The sequence below is a fragment of the Heptranchias perlo genome, chromosome 8, assembly GCF_035084215.1.
Source record: "Heptranchias perlo isolate sHepPer1 chromosome 8, sHepPer1.hap1, whole genome shotgun sequence".
In the NCBI taxonomy this organism is placed as follows: Eukaryota; Metazoa; Chordata; class Chondrichthyes; order Hexanchiformes; family Hexanchidae; genus Heptranchias; species Heptranchias perlo.
The window spans coordinates 8719045-8744910 of NC_090332.1; the positions used below are offsets into that span (position 1 = coordinate 8719045).

Here is a 25866-nt window from a genome sequence, read left to right on the forward strand (position 1 = left end):
ACTCTAGTAGGTTGCCATTTTCTAAGTTAATTTCTGCCACCATACCCACACCCCACCCCACCCCACCCCGATCACAAGCTGATGATGCAAGCGTTACCAGGGTAGATGCACATGTCCACCAGATTGAATTCTTCACCTTTTTTAAAAAAAACAGCAAAGAATTTGGTTAATTTAAAATTCAAATTTTCTGCAGCTGGTAGATTCCATTAGTCCTGCAAACCAAGTGTACAGTCAAAATCCCTCAAAACCCAATTAAACAGCAATGCTATATTTAATGTAAAACAGGATGCTATTTCATGCATTAAATTAGCATTGGCATTTGACTGCAGATATGTTATCAACAATCTGAAATGACACCGAACATTATGTAATTATTCCTCTGGGCTATAAAATAAAACGCCATTGCATTGTTTAACTCAAAAGTCAATAAATTTAGAAAGTGAATAATATGGTCAAAAGCAGCACAAATGTAGGAAGAAAACTACTTGCAGATATGAAAATGTCTCGAATTAAAAAAAAACATCCAATGTCCTGTGACTTCCTCATAATAATTGTCAGTGCCTCACAAATCTCTTCACTAGTCTCCCTCAACAATGTGGGAAAAACAACATTATTCCTGGTGATCATTTGTTTTGAGCCCTTTTAACCTGTCTAGGATTTCCATTTCATTTATATTGAAGTCATTAGATTATCTTGCATCTTCCCTTCTGAACATTTGGGAGGAAGTAATCATTCAAGATATTTACTATTTTGTGATCCTCCTCAGTTTTGAGCCTATTTGCATCTCTTAAGATTTCCACCTCTTCTCTGATTGCCCACTTATGTTGTGGTACTGAAAAAAAATTATGGTTGACGTTTAGTATCTGCTTCTATGCTTCTGGATGCAAGTTCTTTCTTTCAAACATTCAGGTGATAATTCCACCCTACGGACGGACACACACACACACACACACACACACACACACGCACGCACGCAGCTTGCAATATGGCATTTTTTGAAAAGAACCGAGAGTCTGGCAACAGGAACAGTCCAAGGAAAGCCAGTGGGATTGGCCAGATGGACTGCAATGGTTTTTTATGGTGTTGTGAATTCTTATGCTTTTCCTGATACAAGTATTTCCCAGTGCACCCGATTTTGAAACAAAGTCAGAAGCTCATGACAGCAACTTATTAAAATCCAGAAAGATCTTGACAAGTTATTTAAATAAGACGGCGTCATTGCACGGACAGGATATATAGACTGGACCAACCATGTCCATTGGAATCCTGAGTATTTGGTGATAGGAGTTCACTGGAGAGAAAAAAAGTGGGTGAAAATCTTATTTAAAAGCCTCATTGGCAGTAAACCTCTTAAGGGATTGAATATAATGGTTATAATGTTATCCTTTCATCTCTGGGATTTGGATTTGAATACAACCCAGAATGAGCTTGATGAGCCTAATAGCCTCCCTCATCTGTACTTATTGCTGATCTTTGTGATGCATGAACGACTCTTCTGCCAGTTGGAAGGGTCCTAGCTGAATACAGTTCAAGCAGTCAATTTTGGAACTTATAGCTAGACACAATTTGTTATCAATTGCCACTAAAATTGGTCTCATCTATGCCTTGGTCACCTCCAGACGCCACTGTTCCAATGCTCTTCCGGCTGGCCTACCATTTGTCACCCTCCATAAACTTCAGATCATCCAAAACTTGTCTGTCCGTATCTTATACTGCACCAAATTCCGCTCACTCTTATCCTCACTGACTTACACTGGCCCTCCCTTCACCCCATCATTGGTGACCATGCCTTCAGCCACCTGGGCCCCATACTCTAGAAATTCCTACTTAATAATTACAAATAAGTACAGGCTAGTAGTACTTGATGTTTACTCGAAATGCGAATAACAATGCAAAGTGACAGTACACGGAAGCACTCAGTGATACTGACTTGCCATTCTTGGCCATCCTCATGACACTGTGGTTGGCTCACTGGTAAACCACTAGCATTGAGATGTATTCTTTATATATTAATGACGGTAACTATCCATACTGGCTAGGTATTTTCTATGGGGATCAGTGTAGTGTTGGTGGCTCAGACCTTATTAAGTAAAAGGGGGAAGAGTGTTGTTTGGTACAGAAACACTACTGCCGCTCTCAAGTTGTTACGGTGATCTAGAATAACAATATTAAACATCAACGACAAAATCAGGATGTGGGGTGGCACTGCTTGCTAATGTACCTATCAGTCTCTAAAACAGCTTTTATAATGGGTGAAATTTGTGCTAGTGGCACCAGCTCCCAACATCAGTGTCTTACACAGCCAACTGAAACACAGAAGTAAACCTGGTGGGATTTGCTAAGACGGGCAACCAGGAAACCCTATTTTCACCATGTCTTCCTGGCTGCTGTTTCTTGGTGAATTCCAGCAAGTTTACTTTCCTGGTGAAGTTGGCTGCACAAGACTCAAAGTCAGTATTATGGGTCTTAGCTCAAAAGCAGCTTCAGACTGGGGTTGCCAGAGGAAGTGTGAGCAGGATGCCTAGTGTGTCCGTCCACTCGGCTGCAGGTGGTGCCCTGCCCAAAGAGAATGGGGAGAGAAAGGAAAAGAAAAAAAATGAAACTAGAACAGGAGAATTTTTTTTTTAAACCTTTGTCTCGTTGAACCCAGTCTGTTGGTTTCACATCACAAAGCTCATTCCTAGGGTTAAACAAGTTAACTGAAGAACTGGAGGAGAAGAGAGCCATGACTCGGTTAAACTTCCAGACAGGGATCCATTCATCTTCTATTACATCTGATAGGCTTGGAAAGATGTAAAATATTGTCTGCAAGAGAGAAGGGAGAAGCATGAACTATGAAGGTTAAGCTCAGGGACCAGGATTGTATTCTCATTTTTTTTTAAATTACAAAGTTGAGCTGCTGGGATTGGAAATGATCAGCAATTTATTAATTTTTTTTAAAAGGTCACTTTTATGTTTTTGGTTAATTGCCAGTTAAATACTGATTGCCTCAGCCAGCACCATTGAATGATGTTTATAACTATTGACTCTTTATAACTATTAGATGCTCCAGTCAATCAGTAGATGTATTTTTACTGTTTTAAAAATTAGAATGATAAACTTCCAATGATACTTGAGCATGCACGCTTGTAAGCATTGGATTTTTTATATGTAAAACTGAAAATATATAACAAATTTCTTGTTGAGCTGTGAAGCACACTTTTTAATTTGCCTTCTAGCACTAGATTAGGCTTTATTTGGCATGAGTCTACAGCATCAGTAATTTCCAAGCATAAAGATCAAGTTCAAGTCCTGATTATTCCTGATGGGCTTGTTACCTTTTAACAGATAGTTCAAGGACTTCCCACTGCATCTGGAATGCATTACCTGAAAAGGTGGTGGAAGCAGATTTAATAGTAACTTTCAAAAAGGGAATTGGATGTACACTTGACAAGAAGAAATTTGCACAGCTATGGGGAAAAAGCAAGGGAGTGGGACTAATTGGATAGCTCTTTCAAAGAGCCGGCACAGAGACAATGGGCCGAATGGCCTCCTTCTGTGCTGTATAAGTCTATGATCTAGCTTAGACAAGAAAAATCACGGGCAAAGGAGTAGTGTTAAAAAAGGTTAAAATGCATGTATTGCAATGTGCAAAATGTGGGAAATAAAATGGGGAACTGGAAGCAATTATTTTGCGAGACGATTTAGACTTAGTTGCATTAGTAGATACCTGGCTGCAAGTTGGACATTTCATCAAAATGTAGTTATTGAAGAAAATCTGGAATATTTTATCTTCTGTACCTCTAAACTGTAGTCTTCCAATGGTTGAAATTTTCCAAAAAAGAAATGGTCCTGAATCCTCTGCCAGTTCTTTCCAGCATTCCTTAACAGAAGGGAAGAAAAAGGCTAGGCATTTACCTCAAAGAACTAAGCTAAAACACAAACAACACTGGTTAACTCTTCATACGGCCCAGAGACCAGAATTATCAAGTCTACAGAATTAGAATTAAAAAGTGTATAATAGGAAATTCAGAATTTTTTGTTAAAAAGAATAGCAAAAGCAATAAATTAGTATAAAATTGAAGAGCTTTCCATAATCTTTGATATTGTTGGTCCTATACAGGTCCCATACATTCATGGTGCCAGTCACTATGGAGTGCTTGAGGCAGGTGCACAATATGGAGGTGATCCCCCTTACCCACACTGAATGCGCACCACAGTCCCCATCTCAATTATCCAACGATCCTCAGTGTCCTCCCAGCCACCCAATGGCTATCTTTCACTACCCCCTCCGTTCCTACAGCAAAGGACCTAATGAATGCTACAGATAGCTGGGACTATCCTGGTCTCTCTAACCATTTACAGGGCTGGGTGGTTCCTCACAGTCGATGAAGTAAAGCACAGAAGGGAGAATCATACCAGGTTGCCCGTGTGCACCGTGCAGTAGCCACCATCACAGCAGCATTGGTGGAGGCCTGTGAGCAAGTTGCCTGATGGCCATCTTGGCCGCATGTGGTGCAGGGAAACAGAAAGAAGATGGCAAAATATATTAAAATGTCTTGAGTGAATTTTATTGCCCCCTCAACTTAAAAAAAAACCCGCTGAAAGTGTATATAGAAAATTAACACTTCCCCAGAGTATTCTTCTGAAAAGGACAATTATGGATGACCCCATAAAGCTTTTTAAACAAATAGCAATGAACATTATGAAGAGAAAAGTATACTGTTGTCTCCTACTAACCCTGTGCTTTGCTTGTGTCCAACTTGCTCCAGACAGGATTCTATTATTGGTGCCAAAAACTGCAACTCCTCACCCTCCAGCTTAGACAGTAGACATGCCTCCCAGACTTTTTGTAAAGCAAGCAGGGCATACAATCTCACACTGAAATTGTGGTTTAGACACCATGGCAATATCACACTCAGTGCCTTCTTCAAATATTGGTCCTAGTTAATAAGAAAAATAAAAACAAAGTCAACAGAATTTGGATTAGTGCCAACATATTACTGAATATGAGCCTTATGAAATACAAGTCATAAACCAGTGGATGATCTTGAATCACTCCCAGCTTCTAATTTTTAAAATGTTCATATATTTACATGTGGTTTACTACTGTTTTATTTCTAAATAAAAATGTCACATATGTAAAAAAAAAATCATATTTACTTTTAAAATTAAAGCAGTAAAAGAATGAAAATAATTTTATGTACATTTTAAAAGTAGGGGGTGACTCAAACTACCTCATCAAGTGCACCATTTTCTTTGGACACATGCTAAGGGAACTATCTACCCACTTTCTCCCAGACTCAGTTTCCCCAGTAAATGCACGGTGCAGGAAATGACCCAATAGCCTTGCCATTATCTCCCTGTCCTAAAGGAAGTTGGGACAGACAACTTTAAAATAAAATGTTCAAATGCAACAGTTTGGAAATAATCAAGACTCCAAAATCAGCCTCACATTTGAAATAGAACAACAGTAACCCATATCTTTAAAAATACAAGTTGAAATGCTCTTTGGCAATACCAGAGTTATAGTGCTTTCCCCATTGCCTCAAGGCCTTTAGAAACGCAAGATTACTGCTTTACTTCATTTAGTCAAGCCTTTTCAGATGATGCTACAAAGCAACGGTGGCTATTTTAAAACTGTCTGGCAGATAACTCAGAACAGCTCCCAATAGCCCGTTAACTGGATTTATTGAACAAAATATGCTATTCATTGCAGGTTAAGGGCTTGCTTGTAAATTTTTTTAAAATCTAAGTACGACAAGTTACTGGTGATGTCCCTAAAATTATTTTCAATTGAAGAGCGTCTTTCACTACTCATGGTGTTTTTTTCCTGAATATATCAAAATATATCATGCAAGTGCTTCAACAGATCTGTTGCAGTTGGGGATTTTTGAAGTTTGGGATATAGAGCTGAATATAGGGATGCTTTCCTAAAATATATTGAGAGCTGGGAAGAAAGGCTCATTCATGGGTTGGGTAGGGTTACCCACTTGCTTGCAATATTTTGAAAATATGCAGAAGTGGGGGAAGGGTAGTGATGAGAAAGAAGTGTTTAAGATTGTGTAGAGCTATTACCAACACGACAATTAATCATTGATTATGTTGCATTTTTACTTCGATCAGAGTAAACCATTGAAACAAGAGTAGGGAGAGGAGATAGTGAAATGACCAGAGGTCCACGTGTGTGTGTGTGTGTGTGTGTGTGTGTGTGTACACGTACACACATACGCGTGTAGATGGCTTATGGCTCGGTTACTGATGGTGGAGGGAGAGGGAGTGGACAGTAGACCAGAGAACTTGAAATCATTGTGTAAGGAATGGGGAGCTCATGGAGGTTGGCAATTATAGAGGTGATAGGTGGGTTGGATTTTGTGCGGGATAGGATGCAGGCGACAGAGGTCTGGATAAATGGAAGTTTATGTGCAACAACAACTCTAGGTGGAGTTTGGGAAACATTAGGATCAAAACATTGGAAAAAATGGAGCCTGGAGGTGATGAGGGGGTGGGTGAGGTTCTCACGCTTTCTCCCTGGGCTAATCATCAGCTGCAAATGAGAGGCTGGGGTTGAGAAGTCAGTCCTGGGTCCCACCAATTTGCCTATGCACTACTTGTTTGAAGGGGGCACAAAAGCAGCCCAGTAATTACACTCCCTCCAATTTGTTCCTCTGTTCACCCCCTTCTCAATTAGAGAAATGTCCGGTCTGTATCCTGTGCTTCACCACATAAAGATCATCGGAGATCAAAAATTGTGGTATGGGCACAGATACACGTCACCTCTCTACAGCACTCACTTTTCACAACATTAAAATTACATGCACACACACACACAATGTACATACTCACCAAGTCAATTATATATATATTTTATATTCAGTTGACTGTCTTTAGACCTTCAGCTGTATACTCAAATGCTGGGCTCCAGAGTTACAACTGCATTCCTGTAGCTTGTTATATTTTTTTAATTTGTGGTCTAGTACATGGGGTTTTGACAACTTGTCTTTTGGGATCAACTGCTATGAATTTATAGACGGTATAGGTTTCATGAGTGGCACTTTGTTTTTGCAATGAATGTGATTCCTTTTGGCAATCAGGACAATGGAACTCCATCAGTTTCATTCATCACACAATTAGTAAATGACCACAGAGCTTTAGCGTAAATTCCAATAATTCCATACAAGTTTCTTCAGAATATTTAACCTCAAGTTAGTTCTGAAAATAGGGATGCTTACCTTCTTTGAAGTGTTCTTAAGGATCACGTTAATGTGAACTAACACAGCCAGGAAGGTACAGATACTGGTTTTTGTACTTTCTGGATTCTGCATAAAAACAAAACACAGCAGAATTAAATAATACATAATTTATTTAATTCAATTTAACTTAATAAATGAGCTACAAATCTATATTTAAAAAATATTTCTCTATTTTCCACCAATTTATTCTCCCTCATCCGCCTTTCCTAAGCCCATTGATTCCTTCCAGGGCCATGATTCTGCTAGCAATGTGCACCCTCTGGTGAATCGTCCAAAAAGTCATTCTTTCATGTTTGAGCCTAGACAGTGAGTGGCATAGTTTTTTGACTATGGGAGGTACCATAGCCAAATCTAATCTCATCCTAAAACTACCCATTACCAGCAGGGTCACTCAATAGCGATCAGGACTCAGAACCAAGACCAATGTTTCCCCTCTTCTAAGCCAGGGTGCTGAGGTCAATTGCAGCCTCGTTAGCACCATCTCCACTGAGATCAGCTAACTCAGCACAGACTGGGATCGAACCTGAGGCCTTTCTTGAATATATAACTCAGCTATTCATTCCCTTCACCAACACAACAAAGTACAGAATTGGGTCCATATGTTTACAGGCCAGAACAGGTTGGGTTTGGTGTATTCCTTACATACGACATAAAAGTGCTATATATCAGGAGCACATCAGATCAAATCCCCCAAAATTTTAGTTCGAGCCTCCAAATATAATATTGTCTTCCATTAATTTGCTATGAAGAATAAGCAGCAACCATGCCTTCATTTCAAATTCCACTGAGGCAAATTTACACCTTTAGAAGCCATAATGTGCTGCATTTAACAGCTGTTAATTTAAACAGGAAGGAGTGCTAATTCAGTTGCTCTGTTGAAATAGTCACCCAAATTAGGAATATTGCACTGAGTTTCAATTAACTATAAAAGGATTTTTTTTTTTACTTTGAGCCATAATTATAACTCTGGAGATTCCTTTTAAAGCTCCACTTACAAGACAATTCCCTACATAATGAGTCTACACTAATTAAAAAAAATAATGAAACTGTCCTTCCTTTTATGCAATCATCAATTTACCGTTACTCATCTTATTCTGTAATTTTGCTTTTAGGGCAAATGATATTGCAGCAATTACTTCTGTTATAGTGCAACATCCGCAGTAATGATTAACAGTAATGAAGACTAGTGCAGATCTTAGGCCAATTTTGGGGAAGAGGCTTGGGCCTGAGGATTAAGGTAGAGTGCAGATAATGAAGATGATAATTACTTGTCAACAGTGCTACACAAAATGGGATAACAAAAGGCACTTTTACTTTGAGAGAGTGCAGTCAACAACAGACATGCTTCTCTCATTGTCTTTGGCCCTCGCCACCAATTCCATCCTTCTCCCCGGCAACTATCTCAGACTAAAACAGACAGTTCGTAAACTCGGTGGCCTAGTCAACCCTGAGCTGAGCTTCCAAACCCAAATCCTCTCAAACATCAAAACCGTCTACTTTCACTTCGGTAACATCTACCGCGTCTGCCCCTACCTCTGCCAGTGAAACCCTCATCTGTGCCTTGTCACCTCCAGATTTGGTTATTTGAATTCTCTCCTTGCCAGCTTCCCATCCTCTAAACTTCAGCTCGTCCACAACTCTGCTTCCTGTATCCTTTCCCATACAAAGTCCCACTAGTCAATCACTCCTATACTGGTTCTCCGTTCCCTAACACCTCAAATTTAAAATGCTCAACCTTCAGTTTAAATCCTTATGTGGCCTCGCCCCACCCCATTACTGTAACCTTCTCCAGCACCACAGCTGCACCCAAACTCTCTGTTCTTCTGACTCCAGCCTTTTGTGCATCCCTCCTCCCTTTACACAATCATTGGCAGCTGTGCTCTCTTGATGAAGGAGGCAACAAGCCAGTTGTATGAGGTTTCCCAACAATATTGAACAATGAAAATTAAAAGCATCCTATTTACAAATTCAAGATTAACTGCTGTGCTATACTGGACCCCATGCTGATGCCACATAATTGGTGAACCTTGGAAAGAAAGCAGAGTATTGATGCCAGAGGAATTTACACTACCTTTGAAGCTCCAGTTCTGGCATATTCCAGTCATCCATGAGAAGCAATGGGCAGTCAAGAAACTGTTTTGCAAGGCCATTCAGAGACATATTACAGGACTTAGGTCCTCCAGTGCTCAGCACAATGCAGCTTTCACATTCTTGAGGGCAATAGGGAAGGAGACAATTTATTTTAAAAGTTGTATTTCTTGTTATATGCGCATGAAGGTGAGAGATATCAGTGTATAAGAATGGAACATCACTCCGTGTTTGCCACCCAATGTCAGCTGCAAATAATCCCAGGTCAGGTAAAGCACAGGTAGCTGCAGAATAAAACTCTCTGTAATGTGCCCCAACAATGTGCCTCAATCCAAACCTCAGAACAGCACTGCTACTGTACCATTTTTATCTCCCATATCCGCTATCTTCAGAGCAATTTAGTTACTATTTGTGCTGACATGTGAACAGTGGTGTGCCATAGGCTCACACCCACAAGGAACTGCTATAAAACTGTTCACTTAAGCTTTAATTAAGCTATTTACAATCAAAGGGAGGAGACTTTCACCCAGTGAGTCTGGACTAGATTGACATAGGTCTCAGGGGTGAACAATGTTCCATCTCACTGCCTCACCCTGTTGCTCTCCAGGACCATCCTCCCCACCCCGACCCCCACACCAGTTCTCCTTTAGCCCCTATCTCCCAACTAATGAAATACATGCAAGCTAACACTAATACACTCGGTGCTGCTCTATTCCCGCCCCAACTGTGAACAGCTAACTCCACAGGAGGCCAGAGATTAAACCTGCGACCCTCCTGCCCTGAATGTCTCAGTACCACACCACACAGTGCATTTATCTTCTGAGCCATTAGGATCAGGTTAAGATAGTGCGTCAGCATGAAGCTGGGTTGAAAAGCAGAGGTATGATGTTATAATATATGAAAATTAATGCAGTTCTGAATTGTGGAGTTAAAACACTAAATTTGACAATGGTGACTTAGAAAGAAGAACGAACTTGCATTTATACAGTGCTTTCACAACCTCAGGAGGTCCCAGGGAATTAACAGCCAATACATTACTTTTGAAGTGTAGCACTGTTGTAATTTGGAAATATGGCAATCAATTTGCACACATCAAGATTCCACAAGTAGTAATGAGATAGAGCTGGAGAAGACTGGAGAAATAAGATGTAACAAGACCATGAAAGGACTTGAAGATGAGAGTAAGAAATTTGAAGTTGATATGCTAGGGGACAGGGAACCAATGAAGGTGACCAAGGACAGGAGTGATCAGTGAGCAGGAAGTGAGCAGGCCACAAAATTCTGGATGAATTTCTATAGGGTAGAGCTGGGGAGGGCAGCAAGGGGTGTATTGTGGTGATGATGGCACATCAGAGGAAAAGGTAAATGTACCTTCAACATAAAATGTTCCCTTTATCTTTACCCCCATCTGCAATGTAGATTAAATTCTATTTTGATGGTTAGTTTTGCAGCTTCTGGGAGGCTGACCATTTTGCACCTCAAAACTGCCACTCATATGACATTAACAAATAGCTCCACAGGCTCCCAGCTGTGATTGATATTCTTTTCAGTCTTGGATGACAAGACTAATTGGGACTAATTGGATAGCTCTTTCAAAGAGCCGGCACAAGCACGATGGGCCAAATGACCTCCTTCTGTGCTGTATCATTCTATGATTCTATAATGGACCCATTATTGGAATGTCACTAATAAATTGAAACCGTACAGAGAAGGAAATTAACAACTAAGAAATGTAAGTTCCTACAACAGTGGCATTTAGAGAGGTATTGATCTTCTTACTGATGTCCCACTGCCCCTCTGTCTTCCCCCAGTATATCTAAGTAGATTTTAAGAACAGTGTAGGAAAGTAAGAGGAATAATAAGGTTTAATTAATAATGTTTTACTTACGTAACTGAAGCATCTCCAGAAAGAATCAATAAAATCAGGGCACTTCTGTAGTATCAAGATGATGAACCATTCGATTAGGTATTTTACAGATGCCTGATTATCACTCAAACCAGATTGATAAACAGTTTCAATGATGCTGCTCAGAAAAATCTGTGAACAGATTGATGCAGTTTTAGTGCAAGAATATGGGCACTATGTCCATTAGATGATACCAACTACTGCGCAGCAGACGGCTGCAACCTGAAAGTAAACCTGCTTGGGGATCAATAAAGGATGGTGGACAGGAAGACGTGTAGAAACGGGCTTTCCTGGCCATTGACCCAAGTGAATCTCAACAAATTTACTTTGGGTTGAATTTTTTTAATTCAGCACAAGCAATCCTCTGATTAAAGTATTCACAATGCATCACAATTATGTTTGTATTTTAATGTGCAAGCACCATATAGTTATCAGGGCTATCTCCTCCAACAATAACTACCACCAGAGAAACAACCGACAATCAACAGTCCAAAGAGTGGTTTTGTCCCCCAAATTGGAGAAATAAAAAGAACCCTCTTTTTCAGATACTAAAATTTGGAAAGATTAAAACGACTTCATGGCTAATTACTTTTGGTGTCCCTGCAAATGTAAAATACAGTCACGAGCTTATATTTCTACCTCGTCCATTTGAGGAAGAAGTAAAAGTACTGTCTGCCAAATTCTGTTCTTCAGTCGATGCAGCATGGAGTTCACATAATATCGGCCTTTGGTGTTCCTCAGCTCTTCATCCTGTGAATAGATGAAATAGCGACATGTGGCAGATGCTGAAGAGGTATAGATTAGGAATGCTGGTGTTAAATGCAAAAAAGATAAGCGATACTATTTTGTTCAAATATGTGCTGAACACTGGCTGAGCAACCCTTCTGAAAACAAAATCCAACAGGCGCCATTGTAAATAGACTTGCAATTTAGGAGTGATATTTGATCAAAAGGAGTGATCCAAATTGCAAGTGCTGAAAATACACAGCATAAAACAGTCAACAACAACTTGCATTTATATAGCACCTTTAACATAGTAGAAAGTCCCAAGGCGCTTCACAGGAGCGTTATCAAACAAAATTTGGCACTGAGCCTCACAAGGAGATATTAGGACAGGCTTGGTCAAAGAGGCAGGTATTAAGGAGCACCTTAAAAGGAGAGAGATTGAGGGGTTTAGGGAGTGAATTCCAGAGCTTGGGGTCTAGGCAGCTGAAGGCATGGCCTCCAATGGTAGAGCGAAGAAAATCAGGGATGGGCAAGAGGCCAGAATTGGAGGAGCGCAGAGATCTCAAGAATAGAAAGGGTTACATAATTCTCTGCCAAGCCACTGACAGCCTCCATTAAGAGATTGCACATCTGCATATACTTAAATATTTAAATACTTACTCCACAAAAGCAGTGCCATTCAATTGTGTGTGTGTGGAATAACATTGGTGAACAAATGTTGGCAACATATAACCTAGTAGTTGATCTCTTATGGCATCACTCACAGATAGAAATGCATGTCCATCTCCCTTCTCCATGTTGTGTTTCTGTTCTCAGGCATATATAGAAGTTACAACGCGGAAACAGGCCATTTAGCCCATGTTGAGATTTACCCGACGTGAGTAAACAGTCCTAATCACCAGCTCATATCCCTTTATCCCCATTTCTTTTATCCACCTATCCAATCTAATCTTGAATTTTGATATTGTTTCTCTCTCGACTACTAAGCCTGGAAGTGAGTTCCACAGCTTTACAACCCATAGTGTAACCATGTTTCTCTTGTGCTCTATTCTAAATCTCTTACATTTAAACATGGTCACACATTCTAGGCCCCTCAACCACTGGAAACAGTCTGCTTCTCTCTACCCTGTCCCATCCTTTCATAATTTTTAAACACTTCTATCATATTGCCCCGTAATCTGCACTGTTCTAACAAAAAAGCCCCAATCTTTCTTCACATTTATTCCGAATGAATCTACATTGTGCCTTCTTGAAGGCCCAAATATCCTTCCTATAGTGTGGAGACAATATAGCACATGGTACTCAAAGTGTACCATCAAGGTTTTATATGCAAACCTTTTGCAAATGCCCCTTATTTGCATATGCAAAGGGCCCCAACATCTGCTTCAGGCACAGCCCTCAATGTCTCTTTCTGCCTTTACCAATATGGCGGGTGGCGCACTTCCAGCCCGGAGCACACTGCCTGCCATATTGGATGCTTTGGCACCTGTCTTAAACCTGTAAAGCTAGTGCGGTGTCAACCAATTTCTAGACCCGTGTCTTTCTCGCTATCAGTGTCAAGAGGTGTTAGCTATTAGAATCTCTGTCTCACAAGTGTAAAAAAATTAGCAATTAGTTTTTAACTGCCAGCAAAGGACAAATGGATAAATAGTTGGCTTCAAAATTCAACTAGTGCGATAAGTCAGTCTCTCTTCCTCTCCTCACAACTTTAATGCACTTTCTGAAGTTTACAGAACACAAAACTGTATGCAATCGGAAGTCATTTTTTTCAGAGAAGTAACTTCTCCATTTAAAAAAAAACTCAATATATTACTTCAATAAAGTTTTTATAATTTGCCCTTTTGTTTTTCAAATTATTTGAAGAAAAGCTACCATTGGAAAGTGCTGGAATCTAAATAAAAATATTCCATCAGTATAGCTGACTGAACAATACTGAAGCATCAGGGAAATTAAGCACGCTATACATGCTAAAACCACACAATCCAAATTCTGCTCTGGGCAAAATCATGAAGTTCAAGCCCAGGCTTTTGGGAATGGCTGAGGCCTTCAAGTAAAAATTTTAATGAATAATGTGTTAAAAGATACAAAGACAATTCAGTGGATCAATTTAATCATGGTATTGTGAAATATCTTTTAAAAAGCAGTTTGTTTAAACTTTTATTTTGGACATCAGAAGTTTCAGTTGGAGAAAAAATGCTGGATGGAAAAAATTTCGGAAAGCATTTTGAGTGATTTATGGGAGCCCGGTGACCAAACTAAACAATCAGAGGGGCTCTTTCTCATTACAAAATGGGAGCCATTGTGTGTCATCCAACATGACACCATTAACATTGAAAAAGCCCATTATATCACCACCTATGGGAGTAACAGGTATTTATAGTGCGTTTTCAATGTAACGTGCACAACATATAGCAAAACTAATAGAATTTATAGATATAATGTTCAATTTCCCAGAAAAGTACTGTCACAGGGTCCTATGATTAAGCATTTCTGCCATCATGCTGAACCATACTTCACTTCCTTGTGACCAAAACACAGTGCCAGAATGTTTGTTTCTTACTCATTCAGTAACGAATCATCATCATTTGTGAAAAATTTATGCCAGTGACACGCAATAGGAAGATACCGGAAGATAAATAATTACCTTCTCAAGGAGTTTGCTAACAAGCTTCTCCATGAATTTCTTGTGCAACGAATTCGATCCATTCAATTGACAGAGGAAGTTAATGGCCCAAATTCGCACAGATTGATCATCTTTGTTTTCACTGCAAGGTGGTAAATTGGCAAAAAGATCAGCTTTTTAAAAAAAAAGTTAGGACGTTCCATCCAGATAATAATGGTTCATAAGAATGTTATTGTTTAAATAATGTGATTTCAGCTTTACTTAAGGAAAATAGTAAATAGGTATTTTTCTAAGAGGATTACTTTCCATTTCCTGCTCTCCATTTTTTTTCACGTGACCTCCCTGGGCCAAGCGTGCACCCTGCTAGATGACCAGCTCCCATTCTAACCCAGCTGACTGGAAGTATGCAGGAAGGGTTACGTGCAATTGCTGCTTCTTCATCAAGTGCATTCTGGCTAATAGTCGACTACGAAACCGTTGACTACATCAAACTTGTGGTTCTACTTTACTGCTGTTCAGAGTTTTGATCCATTAAAATAAACGTGTTTTAAAAAAAAATGACAATGTCTGTGTGCTTTTCTTAGATGTGGAGATGCCGGTGATGGACTGGGGTTGACAATTGTAAACAATTTTACAACACCAAGTTATAGTCCAACAATTTTATTTTTAATCCCACAAGCTTTCGGAGGCTTCCCCCTTCCTCAGGTGGTGTGGAAATGACCACCACCTGAGGAAGGGGGAAGCCTCCGAAAGCTTGTGGGATTAAAAATAAAATTGTTGGACTATAACTTGGTGTTGTAAAATTGTTTACAATTGCTTTTCTTAGGGTAGTGGCAACTGTTCTCCAGCCCTAACTGAGCTTTACCGAACTACAATCCCCGTATTCTCTCCACTCTGAGCTTCAGTCTCTGATGCCTTCCCATCCCTCCCAAACAGAACCTATTCAACTTCCCACCCTCAGGACTTAAGTCCTACCCACTCCTTCCAGACCCTACTGTTGGAGCCTGCGTTGACAAAGTGTGGAAGCGCCATACAGAGAGAAAGAGAAAAACAGAAGGACAGGTCAACTAGCAGCCCAGCTACTTGCTGGTGAGTAAGCAGGGAGCATAAGGCCAGACCCCACCCCGGGCCCAGCCCAGAGTGCCAGGTGCTTTATCACATGCAGTGCTGGGAACTGCAACCTGGCATTCTTTATTAGCAACAATACCAGAAACAAGGCAATGCGAAGAGTGAGATTGTTCTAAAAACAATATACCTCCATGGTCCTCCTTATCAATGTCAAACATGCAAGAGAGGTGCTGGGCCTTTGGCCTTGACAGTGCAGCCTGGACACAGAGTGGGAAGGAGGTATTCATGAGAGATACAAGAGGAGGCGCTTAAGCTCTGAATACTTAATCCTCTTTATCTGCAAGCAGAAATTTATTTAGGTGGTTCCTTAAATAAATTTTACTTATTTTACCATTTTTTTTCTATCCCTGCTCTTAAGTTCAACATGCCTGTTGGTGCAAACAGGATTTAAGCAAATCTACAATCAAGAAACACCCAAATCCATTAAACAACCAAGTCACGTAAAAGCAGCAGATAAAAAGGAGTAAAATCAAGTTATACGAAAGCAGTGCAATAAAAGTGCTAAAGAATGCATGGAGGTGGATAAAAATAAACAATATAAATCAGTAGGATGTGTTTAGAAATAAGCTTAAAGCTATGTGAATATCTTGCTCTGGGAAAATTGAAATAAAAAGCTAGAAAGATCACAAAATAATAGCCCTTTTTCACCTGCCATTCTGGACAACAAGATCAAGAACTGCAGGCCAGTTGTTTACTAGGTCTATGAGTGAATCCCGTTTTGCGAATGGGTCACACTGTGTCAGCATTTTCCAAGTTCACAAATTATTCTCTCCCCTCATCCAAATCAATTCTGCCCATTGCAATTCCGGCAACTAATTCAGAAACCAACTATTCTCTTACTTTTCAGTAGCTCCGTTAGCTGCACAGTCGTCTCCCAGTAGTTCTATGTGGATATGTACATCTTGAATTAGCCTAGACAAAAAGAAAAAGAATTAACACTTAAACTCCTTTGAAAACCCATCAGAAATTTACTATACATAAAATACAGAGGCAGCTTGTGACAAAATACAATAGAAAAAGTGTATTCACATTTGATTACACAATTGAATAACTAAAGTAATGATATACTTTAGACTTTTAATTTTTCACATTTCCAATAACTAGCTGCAAACAGCACAAATTTTATAAAGTAACAACAAATCTGAGATTGAAATTGACTTTACTGTAAAGACACAGCACTTATTTTGAAAATTAAGTTCTTTAAGATGTTTTACAACACTCCATCATTTTACCTCTGATCTTTCCTAAAAACAGGTCCAAATAGGCAAGCTTCTACAAAAAGATCTACGTGGTTTTCAGCACTTGTGAAAGAATCTTGCAGAAAACCTTCAGCAGTAGAAACAGCAGGCAACCATGTTTGGCAGCAGTGAGTAACCAACACGTTGAAGACTCCAGTTTTGGTTTGCGATATTTCAAGCAACTTGTTTATAATCTACAAAAAAAATGAAATTGCATGTTTGCAGAGTCTTTCATGATCTCAGGATGTCCCAAAGCACTTCACAACCAATGAAGTGCAGTCACTGTTGTAATGTAGGGAAACGCAGCAACCAATTTGCACACAGCAAGGTCCCACAAACAGCGGTGAGCTACATGACCAAATAATATGTTTTTTCAATGAAGTTGGTTAAGGGTTAAGTGTTAGCCAGGTCACCAAGAGAACTACCCTGGCTCTTCATCGAATAGTGCCTTGGGATCTTTTACATCCACTTAAGGGGACTGATGGAATATCTCATCCAAAAGATGGCACCTCTGACAGAGTAACATACTACACTTAAGTGTCGGACCAAATTATACACTCAAGTATCTGGAGTGGGGCTTGAACACATGACCTTCTGACTCAGAGGTGAGTACGCTAACACTGAGGCAATGCTGATACATGTACCCAGGCTAAAGGGAATTTAAACTGCCTTTTATAAAGGGAGTTAAAAGAAAAAACTGCAAGCCTGAAATAAAAACAGAAAATGATGGAAATGTACAGAAGGTACGTAGACATCTGAAAACAGAAAACATAAATTAACATTGTGTGTAGTGAATTTTCGTTAGAATTGGTGAAGGGTTTCTAACCAAAATATGAACTTTTATTTTCTCTTTTTATATGCCTATGGGCCTCTGTGCTTTTTTTTTGAAACCACTAAAGAGAAAAAAGTTGGTTCAAATCTTGCATGACATATGTTACCCTCTTTTTGTCCATTTACTTCTCCATCACTAGGCCGTGTTCCTCTTGCAGCCAACAGGGCAGAGCATATATAGCAAGCTACAAGACCACCACAGCCACTGTCCTGGTAAAGATTCCCCCCAACCAATCTGTTCCCCCCCCCTTGCTGGGAAACACCTGTCGCACTTAGTGGCTCCTTGCAGCATCATCAACGCAAGTGATGAAATGAAAATGGCCGAGAATGCAACGAGAAAGCAATATGTCCTCAGGCCGTTGCAATTATAATGCAAGAAATTACAAGTGCGAACCCATTCCATGTCATTGTGTTTTGAACCACCAGCATGCTGTGCCCATCCTAAATCTATTTTTTTTTTTTTTAAATTGACTTTCCAAGGCTTTCCAAATAGGGCCACCCTCCATGAGGGCCTCTGAGGCATCACTGCTACATTCGGGTAACTTCCCTGCTGATATCGTCGCAGGCAATACACTCCATATTGTCTGCTCCAGCTCCATAATACTCAATTCCCATTTTGGGGTGAGCAGTAGCTCTTTGACAGGAGTTGGATGGTTCAATTTTCCAACTAGCAGTACTCCTGCTCACAGGTCTGATTTCCTGAACATGTTTTCCATGGGTAGGGAGCTCAGTCAAATTGTGTGTGGGGGCGGGGGCCTAAATCAGAACATTGCATCAAGTCTGGCCCCCTGACACTACCAGTATGGCCACGTGCAAGCCCAATTTTCCAGCAAACAGAAAATTGAGGTGCATAAGTATTTTTAAAAGGATCTTTGATAGTTGCTTGAAAAACAGAAATAGTAAAGGATATGGAGAGTGAGCAGAAGTGTGGGATTATTGGCTCACATGGAGATAAATACAAGTGCAGACTTGAAAGGTAGAATGGCTGGTTTCTGTGCTGTGAAATTCTATGAAATATTTGCCACTCAATGGGGATACCAATCTGAATTGTATGTTGTTATGAATTCGCTGCACGGTATTTCCTCAATGTATTCCTTGGACTGCAATTTTTTTTACTTAGCCTTGCACTGTATTATTGAAGTTCTGCAGATCAGTAAATTTCCCCAACTATCTTTTTCCATCACTATTAGAAATTCTCAGTACAAGCAACTCTCTAGGAAATAGAGAAAAATATTTATTTTGAAGACTGAGAAAGCCTTTCAGCATCTGGAGGGATAAAATCTTAAAGCACCTGTGCCAACCCTATGTGGCTTTTGTTTGTTGAACAGGGTAAAGGCGTTGACTTCCAGAGCTCCCCTCTGGCAATATAATTCTTAAGTTGCTCAAGTCCCATGTAGTTATGCTATACATATAGCTCCCCATGCAATTATGCAGCATATACACGTCCCCTGTATAACATTATAATCAGTAGTTAGCAGGATATTGCAGGCATCTAATCGGGTTTGTGCGGAAATAACAAAATGATGCTTAAAATGGTCTCCATGGAATTGTCATCAAACACAGAGAATACTTGATAACAAGCTGTTAAATGTGCAATTTATTCAACAAGCATGCAAATAATTGACAAGCATCACAGATACAGGGAATGTTGTGTAGGGTCCAGAACACATGCACAGGGCATGCTGTGCAGGCCCCAAATCATAGGCAGAGGGTGTGTTGTATGGGTCCAACCACTGTGCCAGTGGTTGTTAGGGTTGCCACTGCCTTTAATTTCCATGCTAAATGGTCATTCCAAGCTGCTACTGGGGACAAGTGTGACGTTAGGCAAACAGCTGTGCACAGGTGCATTAAGCAAGTCATGGATGCAACTGACTATTTGGATGACTGCTCCTTTAAGTTGTTACAGGTTTTTAAATTCTGCAACAGCACACTAATTTTTATCTCCCAACGGGTGAGCTTGCAATCAGTGGCATACCCAAACACTTAAAGCACACCCTGATTATTTAAATTAAGCTGACCTCAGAAAGCTCATCAAGGTCAGCCGACTTCACGTCAGGTGGATATAAATTATGCACCTCCCCACTGACATTCATGTTTTTGCCTGAGTGGAAAATTCTAGGCTTTCATATTTCACATGACACTTTCACCTCTTTCCAAAAGATTTTGTCCATCGTCTTTTCAATTTCACTAGCAGGAATCAAAGTTAAAAATTATGAGCTAGAACAGATTCAACAAGCACACATTTGTAATGGTTTACGTAGTTTAAATTGCTGTCTTAATTTCGGCACTCTTGAATACCTCTAACAACATAAATAAATGTTATCTGCGCCAGCCCTTGGCCTCAGGGGGGAACGATGATCACAGAAACATCTTTTTAAAATGACAATTTATAAAATTTATAATGCACATCACCAGGGCAGATACTTGGACCAAGAACAATAAGTAAAAAAGGTTGTTTTGGCACTTTAACGGAGCAGAGTGGGAACTTAGTCCCAATTTCTGCACCTCAAAATGTTGACTCAAAGGACAGTTGAATAATAAAGATGTAGTCAATGATCTGTACTCCCACACACTGAATAAAGTATTTTCCTCCATGGATATGAATATATTGCCTCCCCCTTAGCACAACTCTAAGTGAAAAATAAGCATGACAGTGCAATGCCTTTCAATGACTTCCATTTCCAAATACTAAAATGACAAGAAAATCAGGTGGATTCTTTCAACTTATGTTTGTGCAGTAAAATATCTTAGTACTGATAATTTATAATGCTGGTCAGTTTAAAAAGCTATATGGTCTCAATATTTAGTAGATCATTATGATTTCAAATCCTGATCTTTACAATTGAATTTTCTCAGATTCAGCCAGTCCATTATGAAGAAGGTGCTAAGCAGCTGACAAGTGGTATCCTGGTCAAGAAGATTGGGTGGTGGGGAAGGGGACAATCCAGAGCACTCACACCCCTCTGATGTGACTGGTTACAAAGCAGTACTGGTACAGACCTGGGAGTAGATTACTCACCCATTCTCTGTGCCCGTGTTTGTGTTGGTGGATAATTCACAAACAAAAAAAAAATCAGTTCCATTTTTGGGTTTTTACACGAGACATATTACTTGGGTTCAGCGTCAGTGGCCACTTCCACAGGCAGACCTTGTTCCCCTGCAAACCAGTGTGTTCAATACCTAGGTAAATGTAACTAGTTTCAAGGATTAAACAGAGAACCCTTGCCAATGTATTCCATTTTACTGGAATGTACGACATGCTGCCTCGTGACCTCTGTCTTCAGGAGAAGCACTGAATATATTTATCAGACCGAAGCACAGGCTACAAACTGACCAGCACATTTATTTAACATTAAACAAGTAAATGAACATTTTCCAGTACAATTCTAAATTTTACTATTCTAGAAATGTCAAAACAACAAATCTCCTGTGCTCTCTCAACAGAACATTAATCTTTGAAACAGTTACTCACTTTTTGCATGATAAAACACAGCCATCAAGCCAGATTAGCCCCAGTCTCTCCACTGGCTTCAGACTGACTCACTGTGTTCATTTAGCCAAAATATTAGCCTACAATCAGAAGCTCCTGACCACAGAACTGTCCGTCAAAAAGGACAACAAAAGATCATTGGCCCCATCCTTAAGTATAGAAGATTAAGGGGTGATTTAATTGAGGTGTTTAAAATGATTAAAGGATTGGATAGGGTAGTTAGAGAGAAACTATTTCTTCTGGTGGGGGAGTCCAGGACAAGGGGGCATAACTTTAAAATTAGAGCTAGGCCGTTCGGGGGTGATGCCAGGAAACAGAAGTCAAATTTTGTCTGATAACGCTCCTGTGAAGCACCTTGGGATGTTTTACTATGTTAAAGATGCTACATAAATGCAAGTTGTTGTTCTTCATACGAAGGGTAGAGGAAATCTGGAACTCTCTTCTCCCAAAAAGCTGTTGAGGCTAGGACAATTGAAAATTTTAAAATCTGAGATTGATAGAGTTTTGTTAGGTAAGGATATTAAGGGATATGGAACCAAGGCAGATAAATGGAGCGGAGATACAAATCAGCCATGATCTAACTGAATGACGAACAAGCTGAATGGCCTACTTCTGATGATTGCACAGTGTTCAGTTCCATTCGCAACCCCTCAGATAATGAAGCCGTCTGTGCCCGCATGCAGCAAGACCTGGACAACATCCAGGCTTGGGCTGATAAGTGGCAAGTAACATTCGTGCCAGACAAGTGCCAGGCAATGACCATCTCCAACAAGAGAGAGTCTAACCACCTCCCCTTGACATTCAATGGCATTACTATCATCGAATCCCCTACCATCAACATCCTGGGGGTCACCATTGACCAGAAACTTAACTGGACCAGCCACATAAATACTGTGGCTATAAGAGCAGGTCAGAGGCTGGGTATTCTGCGGCGAGTGACTCACCTCCTGACTCCCCAAAGCCTTTCCACCATCTACAAGGCACAAGTCAGGAGTGTGATGGAATACTCTCCACTTGCCTGGATGAGGGCAGCTCCAACAACACTCAAGAAGCTCAACACCATCCAGGACAAAGCAGCCCACTTGATTGGCACCCCATCCACCACCCTAAACATTCACTCCCTTCACCACCGGCGCACTGTGGCTGCAGTGTGTACCACCCACAGGATGCACTGCAGCAACTCGCCAAGGCTTCTTCAACAGCACCTCCCAAACCCGCGACCCCTACCACCTAGAAGGACAAGGGCAGCAGGCACATGGGAACACCACCGCCTGCACGTTCCCCTCCAAGTCACACACCATCCCAACTTGGAAATATATTGCCGTTCCTTCATCGTCGTATGGTCAAAATCCTGGAACTCCCTTCCTAACAGCACTGTGGGAGAACCTTCACCACATGGACTGCAGCAGTTCAAGGCGACGGCTCACCACCATCTTCTCAAGGGCAATTAGGGATGGGCAATAAATGCTGGCCTTGCCAGCGACGCCCACATCCCATGAACGAACAAAAAAAAACCCTCCTGTTCCGATGTTCCTTAACAAGGGCTTCAACCCAATCACTGCTATCAAAACCATTAACCCCGTGTGTCAGTCACCTAAAACATTTGGAACTGAACAAGATGGCTTGATTTATTGATTGGTACCAAGTACTTCGAATTACTAACTGGACGGGCTCCCCCACCCATTCAGCTATAATATGAATATTCAAATCATTCATACCAAGGACTTCCAGAACTACACAAGTCTCTGTCTTGACCTTGGGTGCACATGGCTAGACTGCAATAGATTATTCAACAAAGAGAAAGATGCTTTATTTTTTATTTTACACCATCATGGACAAACACCCCATCAGTGTATGGGATTGCCTATTTATTGCATGACAAATCGATTCAAGAAGCATTATTTAAGTTACTAACTTTTTTCAGATCAACCATAAGTCTTAATGATTATAGGCTTGGTTAATAACAAGCGGTCATCTAAATTCTGACAGCATTACTTTAGCAATTATCTCAACAAGTCATTTCCTAGTATTCACTTGGCTTGAATCACAGTTCCCTTTGTTCAATAGCCATCTCATCTAATTTCATGTCATTACACCCGACATCAAGCATATTTCAACTAGGTACCAACTCCTGAAATTAAAATTCAAGATGTAACGCACTAGCTGCAGGGGGGAAAAATAATTTAAGGGAATTATTGTGCATTTTAATCTGTAAGGCAAACACAGTAGACCAAAGAATTGTTGACATAATCCTAAATTTATATCCAAACTGTCCTGGTTTACTTTGGTTATCTCCTACTGAAATCAGCTGTTTCCATTATATTTATTATTCTCTTATTCATGCAATCATGAATTCAAAAGGTTTGTATTTACGACAGGTCTTCAAACATCAATGTCAGTTTTGACTTGCTGAGTGTTAAAAGCTAAATAAGAAAGACAGCTTTGATCCATTACTTCCATTAAAATATGGATCGCTGCTTGTAATAAAATTGCACAATATTTCTGTTGCTGAATCAGTGATTTTCTCCAATTCTAAGCATCCATTCTGACAACAAAATAAGGTTCTGGGGCTGAATCACAATGTGCGTTCACTGGCAATTTTTTTAAAAATATGCTTTACATCAATTTACAGCTGCCTAGGAGATAAATACTCAAGAATAAGGTGATAAACACACATAATTCTCTGCTCATTGCTGCCATTACATTGAGAGTATGATTAGATTCTTTAAATTTTACTGTTTTTCTCATTGTAATCTCTTTTCTAGCACTGAACACCTCACAGCACCATTCTCATACAGAACATTAGATAGTTGGGAGTGAATTACAAGTTAGTAATCCAACTAGCAGTAACTCACGACATCAAACTGCAAAAACAAAGCTCGAGTGTTGTTGAAATCAAAGCTTGGGTCCAAATGTAAATATGTTTATATTATGAGATATATATATATATATATATCTCATAATATAAACACACACACACACACACACACACACATATTGTTGTGAGACTTCGACCAGGATGTCGCAGGGTTGAGGTTCAGGGCTGCCTTTAACACCAGCTTGCCTGCTAATATTAGGAAGAAGTTTTGGAAAAATCATGGCTGGGTCAAGTTCAGTTACCCCATGCTCCCAACAGAGAGCCATGCTTGAAAGGAACGCAGGGCAGAAAATCAGTCTGTAATGTTGGGGCCCCATCGCCGACCCATGCTTCTTTTCATAGAATCATAGAATGGTTACGGCACAGGAGGCCATTCGGCCCATCGAGCCTGCGACGGCACTCTGCAAGAACAATCCAGCTAGTTCCACTCCCCCGCACTTTCCCCATAGCCATGCAAATTTTTCTCCTTCAGGTACCTATCTAATTCCTTTCTGAAAGCTATAATTGACCGTGCTTCCACTACCCTTTCAGGCAGTGCATTCCAGATCCTAACACTCACTTAAAAAATTTTTTCCTTTGGTTCTTTTGCCAATCACCTTAAACCTGTGCCCTCTGGTTCACAATGGGAACAGTTTTTCTTTATTTACTTTGTCTAGCCCCTTCATGATTTTGACACCTCCATCAAATCTCCTCTCAACCGTCTCTACTCAGAGAACAATCCCAGCTTTTCCTGTCTATCCACGTAACTGAGGTCCCTCATCCCTGGAACCATTCTAGCAAATCTTTTCTGCGCCCTCTCTAAGGCCTTCACATCCTTCCTAAAGTGCGGCGCCCAGAATTGGGCACAATACTCCAATTATGGCCAAACCAATGTTTTATAAAAGGTTCAACATATCATCCTCGCGTCTATTTATAAAGCACAGGATCCTGTATGTTTTCTTAACTGCTTTCTCAACCTGTCCTGCCACCTTCAACAACCTGTCTCTCTATTACACCCAAGTCTCTCTGTTCCTGCACTCCTTTAGATATGTACTATTTAGTTTATACTGCCTCTCCTCGTTCTTCCTACCAAAATGTATCACCTCACACTTCTCAGCATTAAATTTCATCTGCCATGTGTCTGCCCATTCCACCAGCCTGTCTATGTCCTCTTGAAGTCTATCACTATCCTCCTCACTGTTTACTACACTCCCAAGTTTTGTGTCATCTGCAAATTTTGAAATTGTGCCCTTTACACTCAAGTCTAAGTCATTAATAAATATCAAGAAAAGCAGTGGTTCTAGTACCGACCTCCAGAGAACACCACCGCACGCCTTCCTCCAGTCTGGAAAATGGGCTCGAGTGTTATTCCCCGTCGAGAGCTTGGGAGTTGAATTTACCCTAGAGTGTCGCTATAGTAGATATTGTATGGAGAGAAAAGGGGGAGCAGGTGAGGTGAGAGTAACTGCCCTTAACATCAAGGCAGCATTTGACCGAGTGTGACACCAAAGAGCCCTAATAAAATTGAAGTCAATGGGAATCAGGGGGAAAACTCTCCAGTGGCTGGAGTCATACCTGGCACAAAGGAAGATGGCAGTGGTTGTTGGAGGCCAATCATCTCAGCCCCTGGGCATTGCTGCAGGAGTTCCTCAGGGCAGTGTCCTAGGCCCAACCATCTTCAGCTGCTTCATCAATGACCTTCCCCCCATCATAAGGTCAGAAATGGGGATGTTCGCTGATGATTGCA

The 25866-nt window shown here is 40.4% G+C and overlaps 1 protein-coding gene across 2 annotated transcripts in view; it reads right to left on the reverse strand.

Moving 5' to 3' along the window:
- Positions 1 to 25866, reverse strand: part of tarbp1 (TAR (HIV-1) RNA binding protein 1) — a 160156-nt gene that overhangs the window by 62671 nt on the left and 71619 nt on the right. For both annotated transcript variants that reach the window (XM_067988609.1, XM_067988610.1), the window contains exons 18-26: positions 16936 to 17135; positions 16544 to 16615; positions 14597 to 14717; positions 11866 to 11976; positions 11209 to 11358; positions 7212 to 7298; positions 4720 to 4922; positions 3781 to 3862; positions 2631 to 2805 (exon numbers count right to left, since the gene is read on the reverse strand). In XM_067988609.1, coding sequence (XP_067844710.1) covers positions 2631 to 2805; positions 3781 to 3862; positions 4720 to 4922; positions 7212 to 7298; positions 11209 to 11358; positions 11866 to 11976; positions 14597 to 14717; positions 16544 to 16615; positions 16936 to 17135 — 1201 coding nt within the window. The remainder of the gene's footprint in view (positions 1 to 2630; positions 2806 to 3780; positions 3863 to 4719; positions 4923 to 7211; positions 7299 to 11208; positions 11359 to 11865; positions 11977 to 14596; positions 14718 to 16543; positions 16616 to 16935; positions 17136 to 25866) is intronic.